This window comes from Miscanthus floridulus, chromosome 1 (assembly GCF_019320115.1).
Source record: "Miscanthus floridulus cultivar M001 chromosome 1, ASM1932011v1, whole genome shotgun sequence".
Lineage (NCBI taxonomy): Eukaryota > Viridiplantae > Streptophyta > Magnoliopsida > Poales > Poaceae > Miscanthus > Miscanthus floridulus.
Genome location: NC_089580.1, coordinates 42,288,664 through 42,306,021, shown reverse-complemented (window position 1 = coordinate 42,306,021; position 17,358 = coordinate 42,288,664). Strand labels below are relative to the sequence as shown.

The 17,358-nt window shown below is 50.9% G+C and overlaps 2 protein-coding genes across 2 annotated transcripts; both read left to right on the top strand.

The window, feature by feature from the left end:
• Positions 1 to 2,743: 2,743 nt before the first annotated feature.
• LOC136481105 (DIMBOA UDP-glucosyltransferase BX8-like) lies at positions 2,744 to 4,498 on the top strand. The gene is made up of 2 exons (XM_066478474.1): positions 2,744 to 3,341; positions 3,475 to 4,498. Exons 1-2 carry the CDS (start codon positions 2,840 to 2,842, stop codon positions 4,356 to 4,358), a joined length of 1,386 nt encoding a protein of 461 aa, XP_066334571.1. The 5' UTR covers positions 2,744 to 2,839; the 3' UTR covers positions 4,359 to 4,498.
• Positions 4,499 to 7,680: 3,182 nt separating this feature from the next.
• LOC136481097 (DIMBOA UDP-glucosyltransferase BX8-like) lies at positions 7,681 to 9,435 on the top strand. Its single transcript, XM_066478469.1, has 2 exons — positions 7,681 to 8,278; positions 8,412 to 9,435. Exons 1-2 carry the CDS (start codon positions 7,777 to 7,779, stop codon positions 9,293 to 9,295), a joined length of 1,386 nt encoding a protein of 461 aa, XP_066334566.1. The 5' UTR covers positions 7,681 to 7,776; the 3' UTR covers positions 9,296 to 9,435.
• The last annotated feature ends 7,923 nt before the right edge of the window (positions 9,436 to 17,358 follow it).

The following is a 17,358-nucleotide window of genomic DNA, read 5'->3' as shown; positions in this document are numbered from 1 at the left end:
TTTCGCCCTCCAACTAAACCACCACTATTTATATCTCCTAGAAAACAAATCCTAGAGTTCCATCATATCGAAACAAAAACTATAGATTATAGGACATTCCCGCATACAGATTCTAAGAATCTCAAAGTCTAATGAAGCACAGATCACGGGCCCTGTATAAAAAGAGCACCGGCCAATGGCAGAAGCGCCGTCCAACCCAAACCCAGCCCCCCGTTCCGTGCAAGCACCGAGTCAGATGAGGAGGCCGCCATTTTCAGATGCAATGCAGCAACTCGTAACAATCACGAACCCAACCTGGCTCTGCCCCTCCGCAGCTACGAAGAAGGTGTCGCCAAGGCGCCAAGCCAACACGTCGGGGGCAAGATGTACTCCGTACGCTTCATGCTACGCCCATCCCCCAAACCAAAACCCAATCCCAGGGAAGAAGAAAACTGAAGGGAGAGGAGGAAAAGGCAGAAAAGGAAGATCACTGTCGCTGTGCTGGGTGCCCCGTTAGATTCCTTCCAGAACTGATACCCCCATTTTTTTTCTCTCTAGAGATAGAGAAAAGCTACTCCTACTCGCAGGGGGACCCGGGGGCGAGGGGAAAAGGCGACGGCGGGGCGAGGCGTGTCCCCGTGGCGTCGCGGCCGTGGGGGGCACGGCGGCGGCAGCGTAACGTGCCCCAGGCCCCGTCCCCACGACGCACACGCTGTCCCGTCGTGTCTCTCCTCCACGGCCCCAACCCCAACCCCAACCCGCCCGCCCGCCGCTTTTCCGAGCTGTGTCTGTCGACGTAACGCAAGCCGTCCAGGACTCCAGACATCCTCCGGTCGTTAGTAGGCTGGGGCGCCATTATTGCCGAGACCCTGCGTAATCCACGAGTATCGCTGTGCTACGCCCGTCCATCCACTTGCCTGAGAATGACACTCAGTACGTTGTTGGTCTACAGCCCTACTCCAATCGCCAAATGGGCATGATTTTAGAAACACTCCTTCAGTCCTTCCGACCAGAGAGAGAGAGAGAGAGAGAGAGATAATTTTAGCATGGCACCGTGTCAAAACATTATAGATAGACACTGTTAATAGTTACGATACCAAACAAATACCATTAGATTGTTCTAATTTTATAGTATATCTAGTTTGTGCCATAAATATTTTTATCTTTATTTTTGTAAATTTGATAAAATTTGAGATAGATTCACTAAGAAAAAAGTAATATTTTTTTTAAGACGGAGGTAGTACTCTCTAGTACTGTACTACTACACCGCTACTAGTGGCCGGCCAGTTCTTGATTTGGGAGATCTTTCTTTGGAAAGTAAAATAGTCACATGTGATTGGATTGTGAGTGTCCGGGCGGGACTAGGATTTATTTGGAAAAGAATATGTACGTGGGCCTGTGTGCATTCACAGGCCAGCTCGCGCGGCTGATACGCCAGCTGGGCCTCAGGGTAGAGCTCCGAAATTTGGACGCAGGTGTAGTTGGGTTGGTCTCACGAGAGTGGGCCGTTGGACCGATTGGAAGGAATGTCCGTAAGCCCAGCTGCAGAGAGTAGCCGTGCCTGGGCGACGCAGATTTTCTTCAGCTACGTTTTGGCATGGTGTTTCAGTGTTTGGCTTGAGGAGTGTCCTTTTAAAGTTAGTTTAGGTGCTAATTTAACCAAGTCGTTCTTGGGCAAGTGTATATGGATATAATTCAACTATTAGATCAATTGAAGAAACAAAATGTTTTTGGGTGCCAGATGACTCTTGCCACTTTGCCAGTGTTTCCAATCTTCAAGAATCAAGAGACGTCCCTGTTACAACTTACTCATTGTACAGAGTTACAGGCACATGAGGTTTCCACTTTCCAGTCGGTTCTTTAAATTTGAGGGTGGTGTGCCTGTAAATTCGGGGTTCCCACTTACAGAGTTACGTGGGCTAGTTGCATACGAACATGATCTCTGACACTGTGTGAATATGACACGGTCAGGGTCAGATCTTCGGTTTGTCAGTACTCTGCTCGCTCTACTGATATCCGATCCTGAATTACACATGAGAATCGATCGAAAGTATCAGCCGGACGCGATGGCCGATGGAGCATCAGTGGTTCGCTTCTAAAATTTGTCATGCCAAAAATTTAGCAAGCCATGATTTTATCTAGTGTTTGGTTTACTACCAAAACTTATTAAATTCTCACATTTAGTTTGCCAAATCTATAGCAATTTTTTTGTCCAACTTTTAGCTAGCCAAATCTTCGACATAGCAAACTTTGGAACTCAACCAGTCAGACCCAGCATCTTAATTATCATGCTGTCACTGCAGCCGAAGACTACCCAGACCGGCTGATCGCCACCAGGCTGCTAGCTTGAGAGTTATCCTCCTCGCCGTCTACATCGGCGTCGTTGTCTACCTTACATTACACCCCGATCCAACCAGACCACCCCCGATGGACTTGGAGAGTTGTACTAGACTACTACTCAGACTAGTAGCGCAGTCTGCAGTGCAGTAGATGACTCCACAAGATCAAGACGTGCCCCCTGCACATAAACGTGGCACGGTCGTTCTTGTACACGTGGCACGTGTGCTCTTCAATGCCTGCAGCAGGCCTCCGTTCCGATTCCATGGAATGACGTGCACGGCGCCGGTCCGATCGATCCTGACGTTTGCAGCTCCGATACGGGGTTGCAAGCTGCTTTAGTGCTTTGCAAGCTCCACCTGATGGCCACTTGAAGTCAGAGGAACCAATATAATTCATTTCAATGCTCGACGTGTCTCAGCGAGGTTCAATTTGGGGAAAGCTAGCTAGTATACACATCTGTTCGGGCGCCTTAATTCACGCACAAAGGCGCTAGGGCTCGCCAGCTCGGGCAGCGAAAGCCATGACGCCACCACCAGCACCAACCATGGCCGCCGTCCACGGTGGGCGCCGCCGGCACGTGCTCCTGTTCCCGCTCCCGTCCCAGGGCCACATCAACCCCATGTTCCGGCTCGCCGGCCTCCTCCACGCCCGCGGCTTCACCATCACCGTCTTCCACACCCAGTTCAATGCCCCAGACCCGGCGCGCCACCCGGACTACCGCTTCGTCCCCGTCCCCGACGGCAGCCCCGTGCCCGTCGCCATGAAGGACGCCGTTGCTCAGATCATGGAGCTCGGCGTCGCGTGCGAGGCCGGCTTCCGGGACCGCCTCGCCTCCGTCCTGGAGGAGTACTCCAGGGACGCCGTGGCGTGCCTCGTCGCCGACACACACCTGCTGCCGATTTTCGAGGTGGCTGCGAGGCTCTCCGTGCCCACGCTGGCGCTGCGTACCGGCAGCGCCGCCTGCTGTGCGTGCTTCCTCGCGTACCCGATGCTCTTCGACAAACGCTACCTCCCCGTGCAAGGTGGCATGCTAATTTTTCCCGCGTGCTCTGGTCCTGTCCATATAGGCATATATATTTCTAGTTCGTAGGAGCACCATGCATGCTTGATGCTTTCTTGGATCAACGTGCACCTCTCGCTTGTCCATGGATGCAGAGTCGCAGCGTGACATGCCGGTGCTGGAGCTGCCGCCGTACCGAGTGCGCGACCTGCCAGTTATCGGCGAGGATGCCAGCGGCCGGGTGGGCGAGCTTATCTCCCGCGCCATGACTGCCGTGAAGACCTCCTCGGGTCTCATTCTCGACACGTTCGACTTGCTGGAGCGCCGCGAGCTGGAGGGCCTGCGGCGGGACCTCGCCGTGCCGGTGTTCGACATCGGCCCGCTCCACAAGCTCTCCCCTGCCGTCGACAGCAGCCTGCTGCTCCCGGACCGGAGCTGCCTGGAGTGGTTGGACGCGTTCCCGCCGGAATCGGTGCTCTACGTGAGCTTCGGCAGCGTGGCCTGCATGAGCCTGCGGGACCTGGTGGAGACGGCGTGGGGCATCGCTGGCAGCGGCGTTCCGTTCCTCTGGGTGGTCCGGCCGGGCATGGTCAGCGGGTCCGCCTACCACCACCAGCAGCAGCTCCCCGAGGGGTTCGAGGCTGCGACGCACGGGCGCGGGATGGTGGTGACGTGGGCGCCGCAAGAGGAGGTGCTTGGCCACCGCGCCGTGGGCGGGTTCTGGACGCACGGTGGGTGGAACTCGACGGCGGAGAGCATCTGCGAAGGGCTGCCGATGCTGTGCCGCCCCTACTTTGGCGACCAGATGGGAAACGCGAGGTACGTGGAGCATGTGTGGAGGGTGGGCCTCGAGGTGGTCGGCGACCTCGAGAGGGGCAGCGTTGAGGCGGCGATCCGCCGGCTCATGACTGGCGAGGACGGCGCGGAGATGAGGACGAGAGCCGGTGAACTGAAGAAGGCGGCAGCGGAGTGCACCGGAGAGGGCGGGTCGTCGTGTCTTGCCATTGATAAGCTCATCACGCACATGATGTCCCTGTAAAATTCGCACGAGTCTGAATCACGAAATTTGGCTGAACACCTTGTGGCGAGAGTAGCTCAGCTTTCACTACATATATTTGGGAATATTTTTCACTAAAGATGTAAGCTTTCCCCTGCATGTATAGCATGGATAGCGAGCTATCTCTTCGTATAGATTTTTTTCTAAAAAAAATATTTTACTGAGAAATCTCTAAAACACGCTCCTCATAGAGGTGGTTGCTTGATGGAGCTAAAAAATACGAACTTCTCCATTCTCCTCTCGCTCAGGTAGGCCTAGATGCGGCCATGGTCGGACCCCCCCCCCCCCCTCGTGGCGAGTGAGCCACCGGGGCATGGGGTGCCGAAGCAGAGCCATTGTGGCGTGTGAGCGCGGGGTAGTCGAGCCATTGGGCCGTGGGGGTGCTAGAGCGGAGCCGCCGGGGCGCTAAGACTGGTCAAAAAAGTTGCACCTCCTTCAGTCTTCATGCTCCACAACTTTGTTACCAGAATAAGACACCGTTTGGTAGGGCTCTTCTTCACCTCTGGCTCCTTCGACGGAGCCCTACCAAACGATTTAATAAGAGGAGCTGTTTAGAGTCCTTTTTGGTGAAAAAAGAAGAAGCCATTGGAGAGGAGTCCTCCCAATCACACCTTAAGCAAGAGGCTGTCCGACCGGTTCTTGATTCGATAGATTTTTTTTTTGGAAGGAAGAGAGAGTCACATACTCACATGCGTTTAGAATGTGGTTTTTTTAGCAAGGATTGTGGGTGTCGTCCGGGCGGGGCTAGGACTAGGACTTATATTTATAGAAGAAAGGGCGTGGCTAGCACCCGGACGTCCAAACGCCCACGTCGCTGCCCCCCGTCTCATGTCCCGCGCCTGCCCATTCACGTCTCGCCTGCTACGCCCGCTCACAAGCACGTGGGCCCTGCCCGTGCTAGTGGGGACCGCCTCCGCCTTCTCGTGCCTGACACTGAGGCAAGACAGCAGAAAAGCACGAGGAGGGAGATGCAACAATAATTATAGTTTGAAACATCCAGATGCAACAATTGCAACATATGTCTGAAAACAAATGAAACATTTAAAACATGTGTCTGAAACTCTTGCAAAAATACCTAAAAAACACTTGAAAAACATTGTATACATACACAACATTCAGATAAAACACTTGTATCATATGTGTGAAACATATGCAACATCCAGATAAACACACTTGCAACATACGACGGAAAAAACAGATGAAACCTTGAGAAGGGAGCTTGCAATATACGTGTACAACCATTGCAACATGTGGAACATCCCGATCTACTTTTGCAGCATCCGTATGAAACACTTGCAACACACCTTTAAAACACTTGAAACAAACACTTGCAACATGCGTTTTTCACCCTTCTTTCGTACGACGCAGCGTAGAGTAGGGGACGGCCGGTCCCGGCCAGCCGACAGTCGAGGATGGAGCGGCCAGTTGCGCATGCGCCTGGACTGGCCCTGGCCAGCAACGCCCCCCTCTCCTGGGCGCCTGGCATGGGCGCGGCGAGGAACAGAGCACGGCGGCTTGCCAGGGGACGGAGGCGTCGTTGCCCTCGCCGAGCACACACATGGAGCTTGGAGGCGGAGGGCGAGGGGACGGCGACCAGGTCCGGCGGCAGCTGCAGTCGATGGGGCGGCTGGCAGCGTACCTCACACGGAGTATTCCTCCTCTCCGCAGGATGGGGAGCGCCACGGGGGATGGCGGCGGCGGTGCGCCAGAGTGGGCCGTGGCACAACGGACTGGGGCGGTTGGATGCCCGCTCGACGCCATGAAGCCACAACGCACGAGCACGGAGTGGGGGAGACGAGCTTCTGTGGGGATTTGATTTTTTATTTAGATGAGCGGCGTATGCGGCAGTGAGTGGAGCGAGGTGTCCGGAGTACGGACTTTCGTACTTTAGCATTACATTGGAAGAAAAAAAATAATGCGTGTGGGCCTGTGTGCGTTCGTAGGGCTGACTCCATTTCGCGCGGCTGATACGCCTGCTGGGCCTCAGGGTCAGCGCTCCGAAATTTGCACGCAGGTGCAGTTGGGTTGGGTCTCACGAGAGTGGGCCGTTGGACCGATTGGAAGGAATGTCCGTAAGCCCAGCTGCAGAGAGTAGCCGTGCCTGGGCGACGCAGATTTTCTTCAGCTACGTTTTGGCATGGTGTTTCAGTGTTTGGCTTGAGGAGTGTCCTTTTAAAGTTAGTTTAGGTGCTAATTTAACCAAGTCGTTCTTGGGCAAGTGTATATGGATATAATTCAACTATTAGATCAATTGAAGAAACAAAATGTTTTTGGGTGCCAGATGACTCTTGCCACTTTGCCAGTGTTTCCAATCTTCAAGAATCAAGAGACGTCCCTGTTACAACTTACTCATTGTACAGAGTTACAGGCACATGAGGTTTCCACTTTCCAGTCGGTTCTTTAAATTTGAGGGTGGTGTGCCTGTAAATTCGGGGTTCCCACTTACAGAGTTACGTGGGCTAGTTGCATACGAACATGATCTCTGACACTGTGTGAATATGACACGGTCAGGGTCAGATCTTCGGTTTGTCAGTACTCTGCTCGCTCTACTGATATCCGATCCTGAATTACACATGAGAATCGATCGAAAGTATCAGCCGGACGCGATGGCCGATGGAGCATCAGTGGTTCGCTTCTAAAATTTGTCATGCCAAAAATTTAGCAAGCCATGATTTTATCTAGTGTTTGGTTTACTACCAAAACTTATTAAATTCTCACATTTAGTTTGCCAAATCTATAGCAATTTTTTTGTCCAACTTTTAGCTAGCCAAATCTTCGACATAGCAAACTTTGGAACTCAACCAGTCAGACCCAGCATCTTAATTATCATGCTGTCACTGCAGCCGAAGACTACCCAGACCGGCTGATCGCCACCAGGCTGCTAGCTTGAGAGTTATCCTCCTCGCCGTCTACATCGGCGTCGTTGTCTACCTTACATTACACCCCGATCCAACCAGACCACCCCCGATGGACTTGGAGAGTTGTACTAGACTACTACTCAGACTAGTAGCGCAGTCTGCAGTGCAGTAGATGACTCCACAAGATCAAGACGTGCCCCCTGCACATAAACGTGGCACGGTCGTTCTTGTACACGTGGCACGTGTGCTCTTCAATGCCTGCAGCAGGCCTCCGTTCCGATTCCATGGAATGACGTGCACGGCGCCGGTCCGATCGATCCTGACGTTTGCAGCTCCGATACGGGGTTGCAAGCTGCTTTAGTGCTTTGCAAGCTCCACCTGATGGCCACTTGAAGTCAGAGGAACCAATATAATTCATTTCAATGCTCGACGTGTCTCAGCGAGGTTCAATTTGGGGAAAGCTAGCTAGTATACACATCTGTTCGGGCGCCTTAATTCACGCACAAAGGCGCTAGGGCTCGCCAGCTCGGGCAGCGAAAGCCATGACGCCACCACCAGCACCAACCATGGCCGCCGTCCACGGTGGGCGCCGCCGGCACGTGCTCCTGTTCCCGCTCCCGTCCCAGGGCCACATCAACCCCATGTTCCGGCTCGCCGGCCTCCTCCACGCCCGCGGCTTCACCATCACCGTCTTCCACACCCAGTTCAATGCCCCAGACCCGGCGCGCCACCCGGACTACCGCTTCGTCCCCGTCCCCGACGGCAGCCCCGTGCCCGTCGCCATGAAGGACGCCGTTGCTCAGATCATGGAGCTCGGCGTCGCGTGCGAGGCCGGCTTCCGGGACCGCCTCGCCTCCGTCCTGGAGGAGTACTCCAGGGACGCCGTGGCGTGCCTCGTCGCCGACACACACCTGCTGCCGATTTTCGAGGTGGCTGCGAGGCTCTCCGTGCCCACGCTGGCGCTGCGTACCGGCAGCGCCGCCTGCTGTGCGTGCTTCCTCGCGTACCCGATGCTCTTCGACAAACGCTACCTCCCCGTGCAAGGTGGCATGCTAATTTTTCCCGCGTGCTCTGGTCCTGTCCATATAGGCATATATATTTCTAGTTCGTAGGAGCACCATGCATGCTTGATGCTTTCTTGGATCAACGTGCACCTCTCGCTTGTCCATGGATGCAGAGTCGCAGCGTGACATGCCGGTGCTGGAGCTGCCGCCGTACCGAGTGCGCGACCTGCCAGTTATCGGCGAGGATGCCAGCGGCCGGGTGGGCGAGCTTATCTCCCGCGCCATGACTGCCGTGAAGACCTCCTCGGGTCTCATTCTCGACACGTTCGACTTGCTGGAGCGCCGCGAGCTGGAGGGCCTGCGGCGGGACCTCGCCGTGCCGGTGTTCGACATCGGCCCGCTCCACAAGCTCTCCCCTGCCGTCGACAGCAGCCTGCTGCTCCCGGACCGGAGCTGCCTGGAGTGGTTGGACGCGTTCCCGCCGGAATCGGTGCTCTACGTGAGCTTCGGCAGCGTGGCCTGCATGAGCCTGCGGGACCTGGTGGAGACGGCGTGGGGCATCGCTGGCAGCGGCGTTCCGTTCCTCTGGGTGGTCCGGCCGGGCATGGTCAGCGGGTCCGCCTACCACCACCAGCAGCAGCTCCCCGAGGGGTTCGAGGCTGCGACGCACGGGCGCGGGATGGTGGTGACGTGGGCGCCGCAAGAGGAGGTGCTTGGCCACCGCGCCGTGGGCGGGTTCTGGACGCACGGTGGGTGGAACTCGACGGCGGAGAGCATCTGCGAAGGGCTGCCGATGCTGTGCCGCCCCTACTTTGGCGACCAGATGGGAAACGCGAGGTACGTGGAGCATGTGTGGAGGGTGGGCCTCGAGGTGGTCGGCGACCTCGAGAGGGGCAGCGTTGAGGCGGCGATCCGCCGGCTCATGACTGGCGAGGACGGCGCGGAGATGAGGACGAGAGCCGGTGAACTGAAGAAGGCGGCAGCGGAGTGCACCGGAGAGGGCGGGTCGTCGTGTCTTGCCATTGATAAGCTCATCACGCACATGATGTCCCTGTAAAATTCGCACGAGTCTGAATCACGAAATTTGGCTGAACACCTTGTGGCGAGAGTAGCTCAGCTTTCACTACATATATTTGGGAATATTTTTCACTAAAGATGTAAGCTTTCCCCTGCATGTATAGCATGGATAGCGAGCTATCTCTTCGTATAGATTTTTTTCTAAAAAAAATATTTTACTGAGAAATCTCTAAAACACGCTCCTCATAGAGGTGGTTGCTTGATGGAGCTAAAAAATACGAACTTCTCCATTCTCCTCTCGCTCAGGTAGGCCTAGATGCGGCCATGGTCGGACCCCCCCCCCCCCCTCGTGGCGAGTGAGCCACCGGGGCATGGGGTGCCGAAGCAGAGCCATTGTGGCGTGTGAGCGCGGGGTAGTCGAGCCATTGGGCCGTGGGGGTGCTAGAGCGGAGCCGCCGGGGCGCTAAGACTGGTCAAAAAAGTTGCACCTCCTTCAGTCTTCATGCTCCACAACTTTGTTACCAGAATAAGACACCGTTTGGTAGGGCTCTTCTTCACCTCTGGCTCCTTCGACGGAGCCCTACCAAACGATTTAATAAGAGGAGCTGTTTAGAGTCCTTTTTGGTGAAAAAAGAAGAAGCCATTGGAGAGGAGTCCTCCCAATCACACCTTAAGCAAGAGGCTGTCCGACCGGTTCTTGATTCGATAGATTTTTTTTTTGGAAGGAAGAGAGAGTCACATACTCACATGCGTTTAGAATGTGGTTTTTTTAGCAAGGATTGTGGGTGTCGTCCGGGCGGGGCTAGGACTAGGACTTATATTTATAGAAGAAAGGGCGTGGCTAGCACCCGGACGTCCAAACGCCCACGTCGCTGCCCCCCGTCTCATGTCCCGCGCCTGCCCATTCACGTCTCGCCTGCTACGCCCGCTCACAAGCACGTGGGCCCTGCCCGTGCTAGTGGGGACCGCCTCCGCCTTCTCGTGCCTGACACTGAGGCAAGACAGCAGAAAAGCACGAGGAGGGAGATGCAACAATAATTATAGTTTGAAACATCCAGATGCAACAATTGCAACATATGTCTGAAAACAAATGAAACATTTAAAACATGTGTCTGAAACTCTTGCAAAAATACCTAAAAAAACACTTGAAAAACATTGTATACATACACAACATTCAGATAAAACACTTGTATCATATGTGTGAAACATATGCAACATCCAGATAAACACACTTGCAACATACGACGGAAAAAACAGATGAAACCTTGAGAAGGGAGCTTGCAATATACGTGTACAACCATTGCAACATGTGGAACATCCCGATCTACTTTTGCAGCATCCGTATGAAACACTTGCAACACACCTTTAAAACACTTGAAACAAACACTTGCAACATGCGTTTTTCACCCTTCTTTCGTACGACGCAGCGTAGAGTAGGGGACGGCCGGTCCCGGCCAGCCGACAGTCGAGGATGGAGCGGCCAGTTGCGCATGCGCCTGGACTGGCCCTGGCCAGCAACGCCCCCCTCTCCTGGGCGCCTGGCATGGGCGCGGCGAGGAACAGAGCACGGCGGCTTGCCAGGGGACGGAGGCGTCGTTGCCCTCGCCGAGCACACACATGGAGCTTGGAGGCGGAGGGCGAGGGGACGGCGACCAGGTCCGGCGGCAGCTGCAGTCGATGGGGCGGCTGGCAGCGTACCTCACACGGAGTATTCCTCCTCTCCGCAGGATGGGGAGCGCCACGGGGGATGGCGGCGGCGGTGCGCCAGAGTGGGCCGTGGCACAACGGACTGGGGCGGTTGGATGCCCGCTCGACGCCATGAAGCCACAACGCACGAGCACGGAGTGGGGGAGACGAGCTTCTGTGGGGATTTGATTTTTTATTTAGATGAGCGGCGTATGCGGCAGTGAGTGGAGCGAGGTGTCCGGAGTACGGACTTTCGTACTTTAGCATTACATTGGAAGAAAAAAAATAATGCGTGTGGGCCTGTGTGCGTTCGTAGGGCTGACTCCATTTCGCGCGGCTGATACGCCTGCTGGGCCTCAGGGTCAGCGCTCCGAAATTTGCACGCAGGTGCAGTTGGGTTGGGTCTCACGAGAGTGGGCCGTTGGACCGATTGGAAGGAATGTCCGTAAGCCCAGCTGCAGAGAGTAGCCGTGCCTGGGCGACGCAGATTTTCTTCAGCTACGTTTTGGCATGGTGTTTCAGTGTTTGGCTTGAGGAGTGTCCTTTTAAAGTTAGTTTAGGTGCTAATTTAACCAAGTCGTTCTTGGGCAAGTGTATATGGATATAATTCAACTATTAGATCAATTGAAGAAACAAAATGTTTTTGGGTGCCAGATGACTCTTGCCACTTTGCCAGTGTTTCCAATCTTCAAGAATCAAGAGACGTCCCTGTTACAACTTACTCATTGTACAGAGTTACAGGCACATGAGGTTTCCACTTTCCAGTCGGTTCTTTAAATTTGAGGGTGGTGTGCCTGTAAATTCGGGGTTCCCACTTACAGAGTTACGTGGGCTAGTTGCATACGAACATGATCTCTGACACTGTGTGAATATGACACGGTCAGGGTCAGATCTTCGGTTTGTCAGTACTCTGCTCGCTCTACTGATATCCGATCCTGAATTACACATGAGAATCGATCGAAAGTATCAGCCGGACGCGATGGCCGATGGAGCATCAGTGGTTCGCTTCTAAAATTTGTCATGCCAAAAATTTAGCAAGCCATGATTTTATCTAGTGTTTGGTTTACTACCAAAACTTATTAAATTCTCACATTTAGTTTGCCAAATCTATGGCAATTTTTTTGTCCAACTTTTAGCTAGCCAAATCTTCGACATAGCAAACTTTGGAACTCAACCAGTCAGACCCAGCATCTTAATTATCATGCTGTCACTGCAGCCGAAGACTACCCAGACCGGCTGATCGCCACCAGGCTGCTAGCTTGAGAGTTATCCTCCTCGCCGTCTACATCGGCGTCGTTGTCTACCTTACATTACACCCCGATCCAACCAGACCACCCCCGATGGACTTGGAGAGTTGTACTAGACTACTACTCAGACTAGTAGCGCAGTCTGCAGTGCAGTAGATGACTCCACAAGATCAAGACGTGCCCCCTGCACATAAACGTGGCACGGTCGTTCTTGTACACGTGGCACGTGTGTGTTATGACTGTAGGATCATAGATCTAGACTTTGACTGTTCTATTCGGTATAACATGTAAAACGGTAGATCCTAGGACATGTAGAACGGTCTACAGAGAGACAGGGAGAGAAAGGGAAGGGTACCGAACCTGAGACCACAGGGGTGGAGGATCCAGTAGCCTCCATCAGGTTCGTCGATGTAGGCTGCGCACGGGCTGCGACGGTCGGTGAAGAGAGGCAACGCAGTGGAGACGGTGATGCAGTGCAGTGACGATGGGATGACGGTGATGACGGTGGCGGCTTCCCGTCGCTGGCTGCGCGCCCTCTTCGAGATCGGAATTAGGGTTTGTCGGTGGGGTTTGCGGCTCACGGCGAACCTCGTGCTTTGAGCCGCCGGCCCCTACCTCTTTATATAGCGCAGTGCGACGGGGGCCCACCAACCATGTAGGGTTGGGCGCCCCCGATCAGGGCGCGAGACCAAGGCCCAATAGACCGTTGGGCTTATTGGTCAGGAGATCAATCTAACATTCTCCCCCTTGATCTCACTATTACTTTTATCTTTAAACTTTAAACTTCAATCCTTTTATCCTTACTCATTTCTTCACTGATGATGCATAGAGCATGTCTCATCGTCACGGTCAATCGCCGATAGATTTAACAGCTACAATGCACGTCTCTGATCTGAAATAGTTACTTTAACTTTTGGGCCCTTTATAGTCCAGGAATCATAGGCTTTCCCTTAAACCCATGCCGGCTACATGTTCTCTGAACACGTTGGGTGGTAAGCCTTTTGTAAGCGGATCCGCGAGCATCTTTTCGGTACTTATATGCTCAAGACTTATCATTTGATCCCGGACTTTATCCTTCACAACATAATACTTTATGTCAATGTGTTTGGCAGCACCACTTGACCTATTGTTGTGAGCATACTGTACTGCTGGATTATTATCGCAGTATAATTTCAGTGGTCTATTGATGTCGTCAACCACCTTCAAACCGGGTTTGAACTTCTTTAGCCAGTTCACCTGCCCCGTTGCCTCATAACACGCTACAAACTCGGCATACATTGTGGACGATGTAGTGACGGTTTGCTTTGAGCTTTTCCATGAAATAGCTCCCCCTGCGAGAGTGAACACATATCCAGACGTGGATTTTCTATTATCTTCCGCATAATCAGAATCTGAATATCCCACTATATGGAGTGAATCAGATCTTCTATACGTCATCATGAGGCCTTTTGTTCCTTGCAAATAACGCAAGACTTTCTTTACCAATTTCCAGTGTACTATTCCAGGATTGCTCTGGAATCTGCCAAGTAACCCGGTAACAAATGCCAAGTCAGGGCGCGTACACACTTGAGCATATTGCAAGCTTTCGACAGCTGAAGCACATGGAACCACTTTCATTTGATCGATCTCATATTGGTTCCTGGGGTATTGAAAATCCCCATATCTGTCGCCCTTGACTATAGGAGCAAGTGAGGGACTACATTTGTGCATACTAAATTTCTTTAAGACTTTTTCTATGTATGCCTTTTGTGACAGTCCTAATACCCCTTTACTTCTATCTCGATGAATCTCGATCCCTAGAACGAACGAAGCTTCACCAAGATCTTTCATATCAAATTTTGAGGACAAAAACTTCTTTGTCTCCAGTAGTAGGCTGACATCACTACTAGCAAGTAAGATATCATCCACATACAGGACAAGGAAGATAAACTTCCCATTCTTAAACTTTGCGTAGACACAATTGTCCTCAACATTATCTTTAAACCCAAAATTCTTTATTGTCTGATCAAACTTCAAGTACCACTGTCTTGAAGCTTGTTTTAATCCATAAATAGATTTCTTTAGGCGGCACCCCAAACATTCTTTTCCTTCCATGACAAAACCTTTCGGTTGTGCCATGTAAACATTTTCCTCTAAGTCTCCGTTGAGAAATGCCGTCTTTACATCCATCTGATGTAATTCCAAATCGTAATGTGCCACTAATGCCATTATGATTCTGAAGGAATCCTTACATGAGACTGGAGAAAAGGTCTCATTGTAATCAATTCCTTCTCTTTGTGTAAAGCCTTTTGCCACAAGTCGGGCTTTATATCTCTCTATATTCCCTTGAGAGTCAAGTTTTGTTTTATAGACCCATTTACAGCCTACTGTTTTGGCTCCTTTAGGAATTATCTCCAAATCCCAAACTTTATTTGTATTTATTGATTTCATCTCATCTTCCATGGCCTCAAGCCACTTTGATGAATAATCACTTTTCATGGCTTCTTCAAATAAGGTGGGATCATCCTCCATTTGAAATTCTTCAGTGTTATACACTTCATAATCAGTAGGAATAGCTGATTTTCTAACTCTTTGAGACCTTCTAGGGACCTCCTCATTTGGCACATTTTCTGTTTGAGGCTGTTGTTGCTCCCCCTCATGTGTGGCAATAGGTTCTATAGGATCCTGAGGCACAGGTTCCTCATCATCATTCATTGTTGCCACAAGCGGGATAACAACAGGTGCTGGCACCACAGTGTCTTGTACTGTTGGTGCAGCAACAGCAGGTAGTGAGAAAAATGGCTCATGAATGATCGGAGTGGGTGCATACACCCGTTTCTCTTCAAGGTCAATTTCTCGAGCTACCATGCTCCCCCTAATCATTTCATCCTCTAGGAAGACAGCGTGTCTCGTTTCCACAAACTTTGTATGTCTGTTAGGACAGTAGAAACGAAAACCTTTTGACTTTTCTGGGTAGCCAATGAAATGGCAACTTACTGTTTTGGGATCTAGCTTCCCAATGTTTGGGTTAAAAACTTTAGCCTCAGCAGGGCTCCCCCACACACGCAAGTGGTTAAGTGAGGGTACTCTTCCTGTCCACAACTCATACGGTGTTTTGGGCACCGACTTACTTGGTACTCTATTGAGAATATGAATGGCGGTTTTTAACGCCTCCATCCACAGACTCGTGGGTAAAGTGGAGTAACTTATCATACTACGTACCATATCCATCAGGGTACGGTTACGCCTTTCAGCTACTCCATTCTGCTGAGGTTCGCCCGGTGTTGAATACTGGGCGACTATACCATTCTCCTGTAAGAACCTTGCAAAAGGTCCAGGAACTTGTCCATATGGGGTATGCCGACCGTAGTACTCTCCTTCACGGTCAGACCTGACTATCTTTATCTTTAAATCATGCTGATTTTTAACTTCTGCTTTAAATATTTTAAATTTATCCAACGCTTCTGTTCTTTCTTTAATTGGATAAATGTAGCCAAACCGAGAGTAATCGTCTGTGAATGTTATGAATGAATCATAACCATCCACACTTTTCACAGGAAAAGGACCACATATGTCTGTGTGAATAATCTGTAGGATTCCTGTGCTTCGTTTGGCATTTTTCTTAATTTTCTTTACATACTTTCCTTTAATGCAATCTCTACATTGTTCTAACTCTGAGAGCGCTAATGGAGGAAGAATATCATTCTTAACTAGTCTTTCTATTCTCCCCCTCGAAATATGGCCTAAACGACAGTGCTATAATTTCGACAACGCATCGTGAGCTCTCTTTCGTTTTCTGTTTCCATTGTTCGATGAGGATACATTTTCATTCACATCACATACGGAATTCATATTTTCTCGAAGTGATAACAAATAAAGCTCGTCTTATCGGAAGGCAAGACCAACACATTTATTATTAAACAATATCTGACATTTGCTATTTCCAAAATGGCAATCATAACCATCATGGTCCAACTTTAATACACTAATAAGGTTTCTTTGCATAGAAGGTACATAAAGAACATCTCTAAGAAAAAGTATGAAGCCATCTGGAAGCTCTAGAGGAAGATCTCCAACGGCCTCAACATCTGCTTGTACTCCATTTGCGACTTTAATGAAACTTTCGCTTCTTTGCAAAGTTCTCATCGAACGGAATCCCTATAATGAATTAGCAACATGAATAGTTGCACCTGAATCAATCCACCAAGTAGATTTTGAAAACTTTACATACAAGGATTCATTTACGAACATAATAATGTTCTCACCTTTATTCTTCATAATCATCTTTAAGAAATCAGGACAATTCTTTTTATAATGTCCCGTCTTCTTGCAGTGGAGACACTGGTCTTTAGCCACTGGGAATTGCTGGTTCTGAGACTGTTGCATGGGACCTTTTCCATATGACTTGGAGAAAGAGCTGTTATTATAGTTCTTTTTCTTATCTTTTAGGTAGTTGACTGAACCACCTTGTGAAACTTTTATTCTTTCCTCCTCCTGCACACACATGGCTATGAGCTTTTCCAAATCCCATTTTTCAGGCTGTATGTTGTAATTAACAACAAAGGTGTCAAATTCTTTGGGTAAGGAAGCAAAAATCAAATGAATAAGAAACTCATCCTTGAGTGCCAAATCTATTGGTTTGAGCTTAGATGCCAGATTACTCATTCTCAGTATGTGCTCTCTAATGCCACTGCCGCCACCAGAGTACCTTTCTGTAACCAGCTGTTTGATCAGCTGGGTTGCATATGTCTTTGAAGAGCCAGTGAACTGACTCTTTATTCTATCTAGGTACTCTGTGACCGTGTCACAGTCTGGAATTGAGCCCACAATAGCAGGCTCAATGGTGTTCTTTATCACTGCCAAACACTTCTTGTTGGCAGTGACCTATTTTCTATGCTCAAGGTCATAGGACATCTTTACGGGAGCAAAATCCCGCTCTCTATTCTGCCATGCAGCATCAGTCTCCCTCACCGGTGCCACAGGTTCTCTAGGGCACGGTGTGGTGACAACCCAGTCCACCTCAGCGAGGATGAAAGCCAGGTCTATCTTTTTCTTCCACTCATTATAGTTATCACCTTTTAGAGTGGGGATCTCTTTGATACAACTCATCAAGTTGTATCCTCCTGAAAACACAATTCAAATAGGGTGAGAACAGAAATAACAACAATAATTGCATGCCTTAGTTTAACGT

Bases quoted from the DNA above. Each gene is read 5' to 3' on its own strand.
- LOC136481105 (XM_066478474.1), top strand. From the start codon at position 2,840: ATGACGCCACCACCAGCACCAACCATGGCCGCCGTCCACGGTGGGCGC. The intron at 3,342-3,474 runs GTGGCATGCTAA...CCATGGATGCAG, and splicing joins ACGCTACCTCCCCGTGCAAG to AGTCGCAGCGTGACATGCCG.
- LOC136481097 (XM_066478469.1), top strand. From the start codon at position 7,777: ATGACGCCACCACCAGCACCAACCATGGCCGCCGTCCACGGTGGGCGC. The intron at 8,279-8,411 runs GTGGCATGCTAA...CCATGGATGCAG, and splicing joins ACGCTACCTCCCCGTGCAAG to AGTCGCAGCGTGACATGCCG.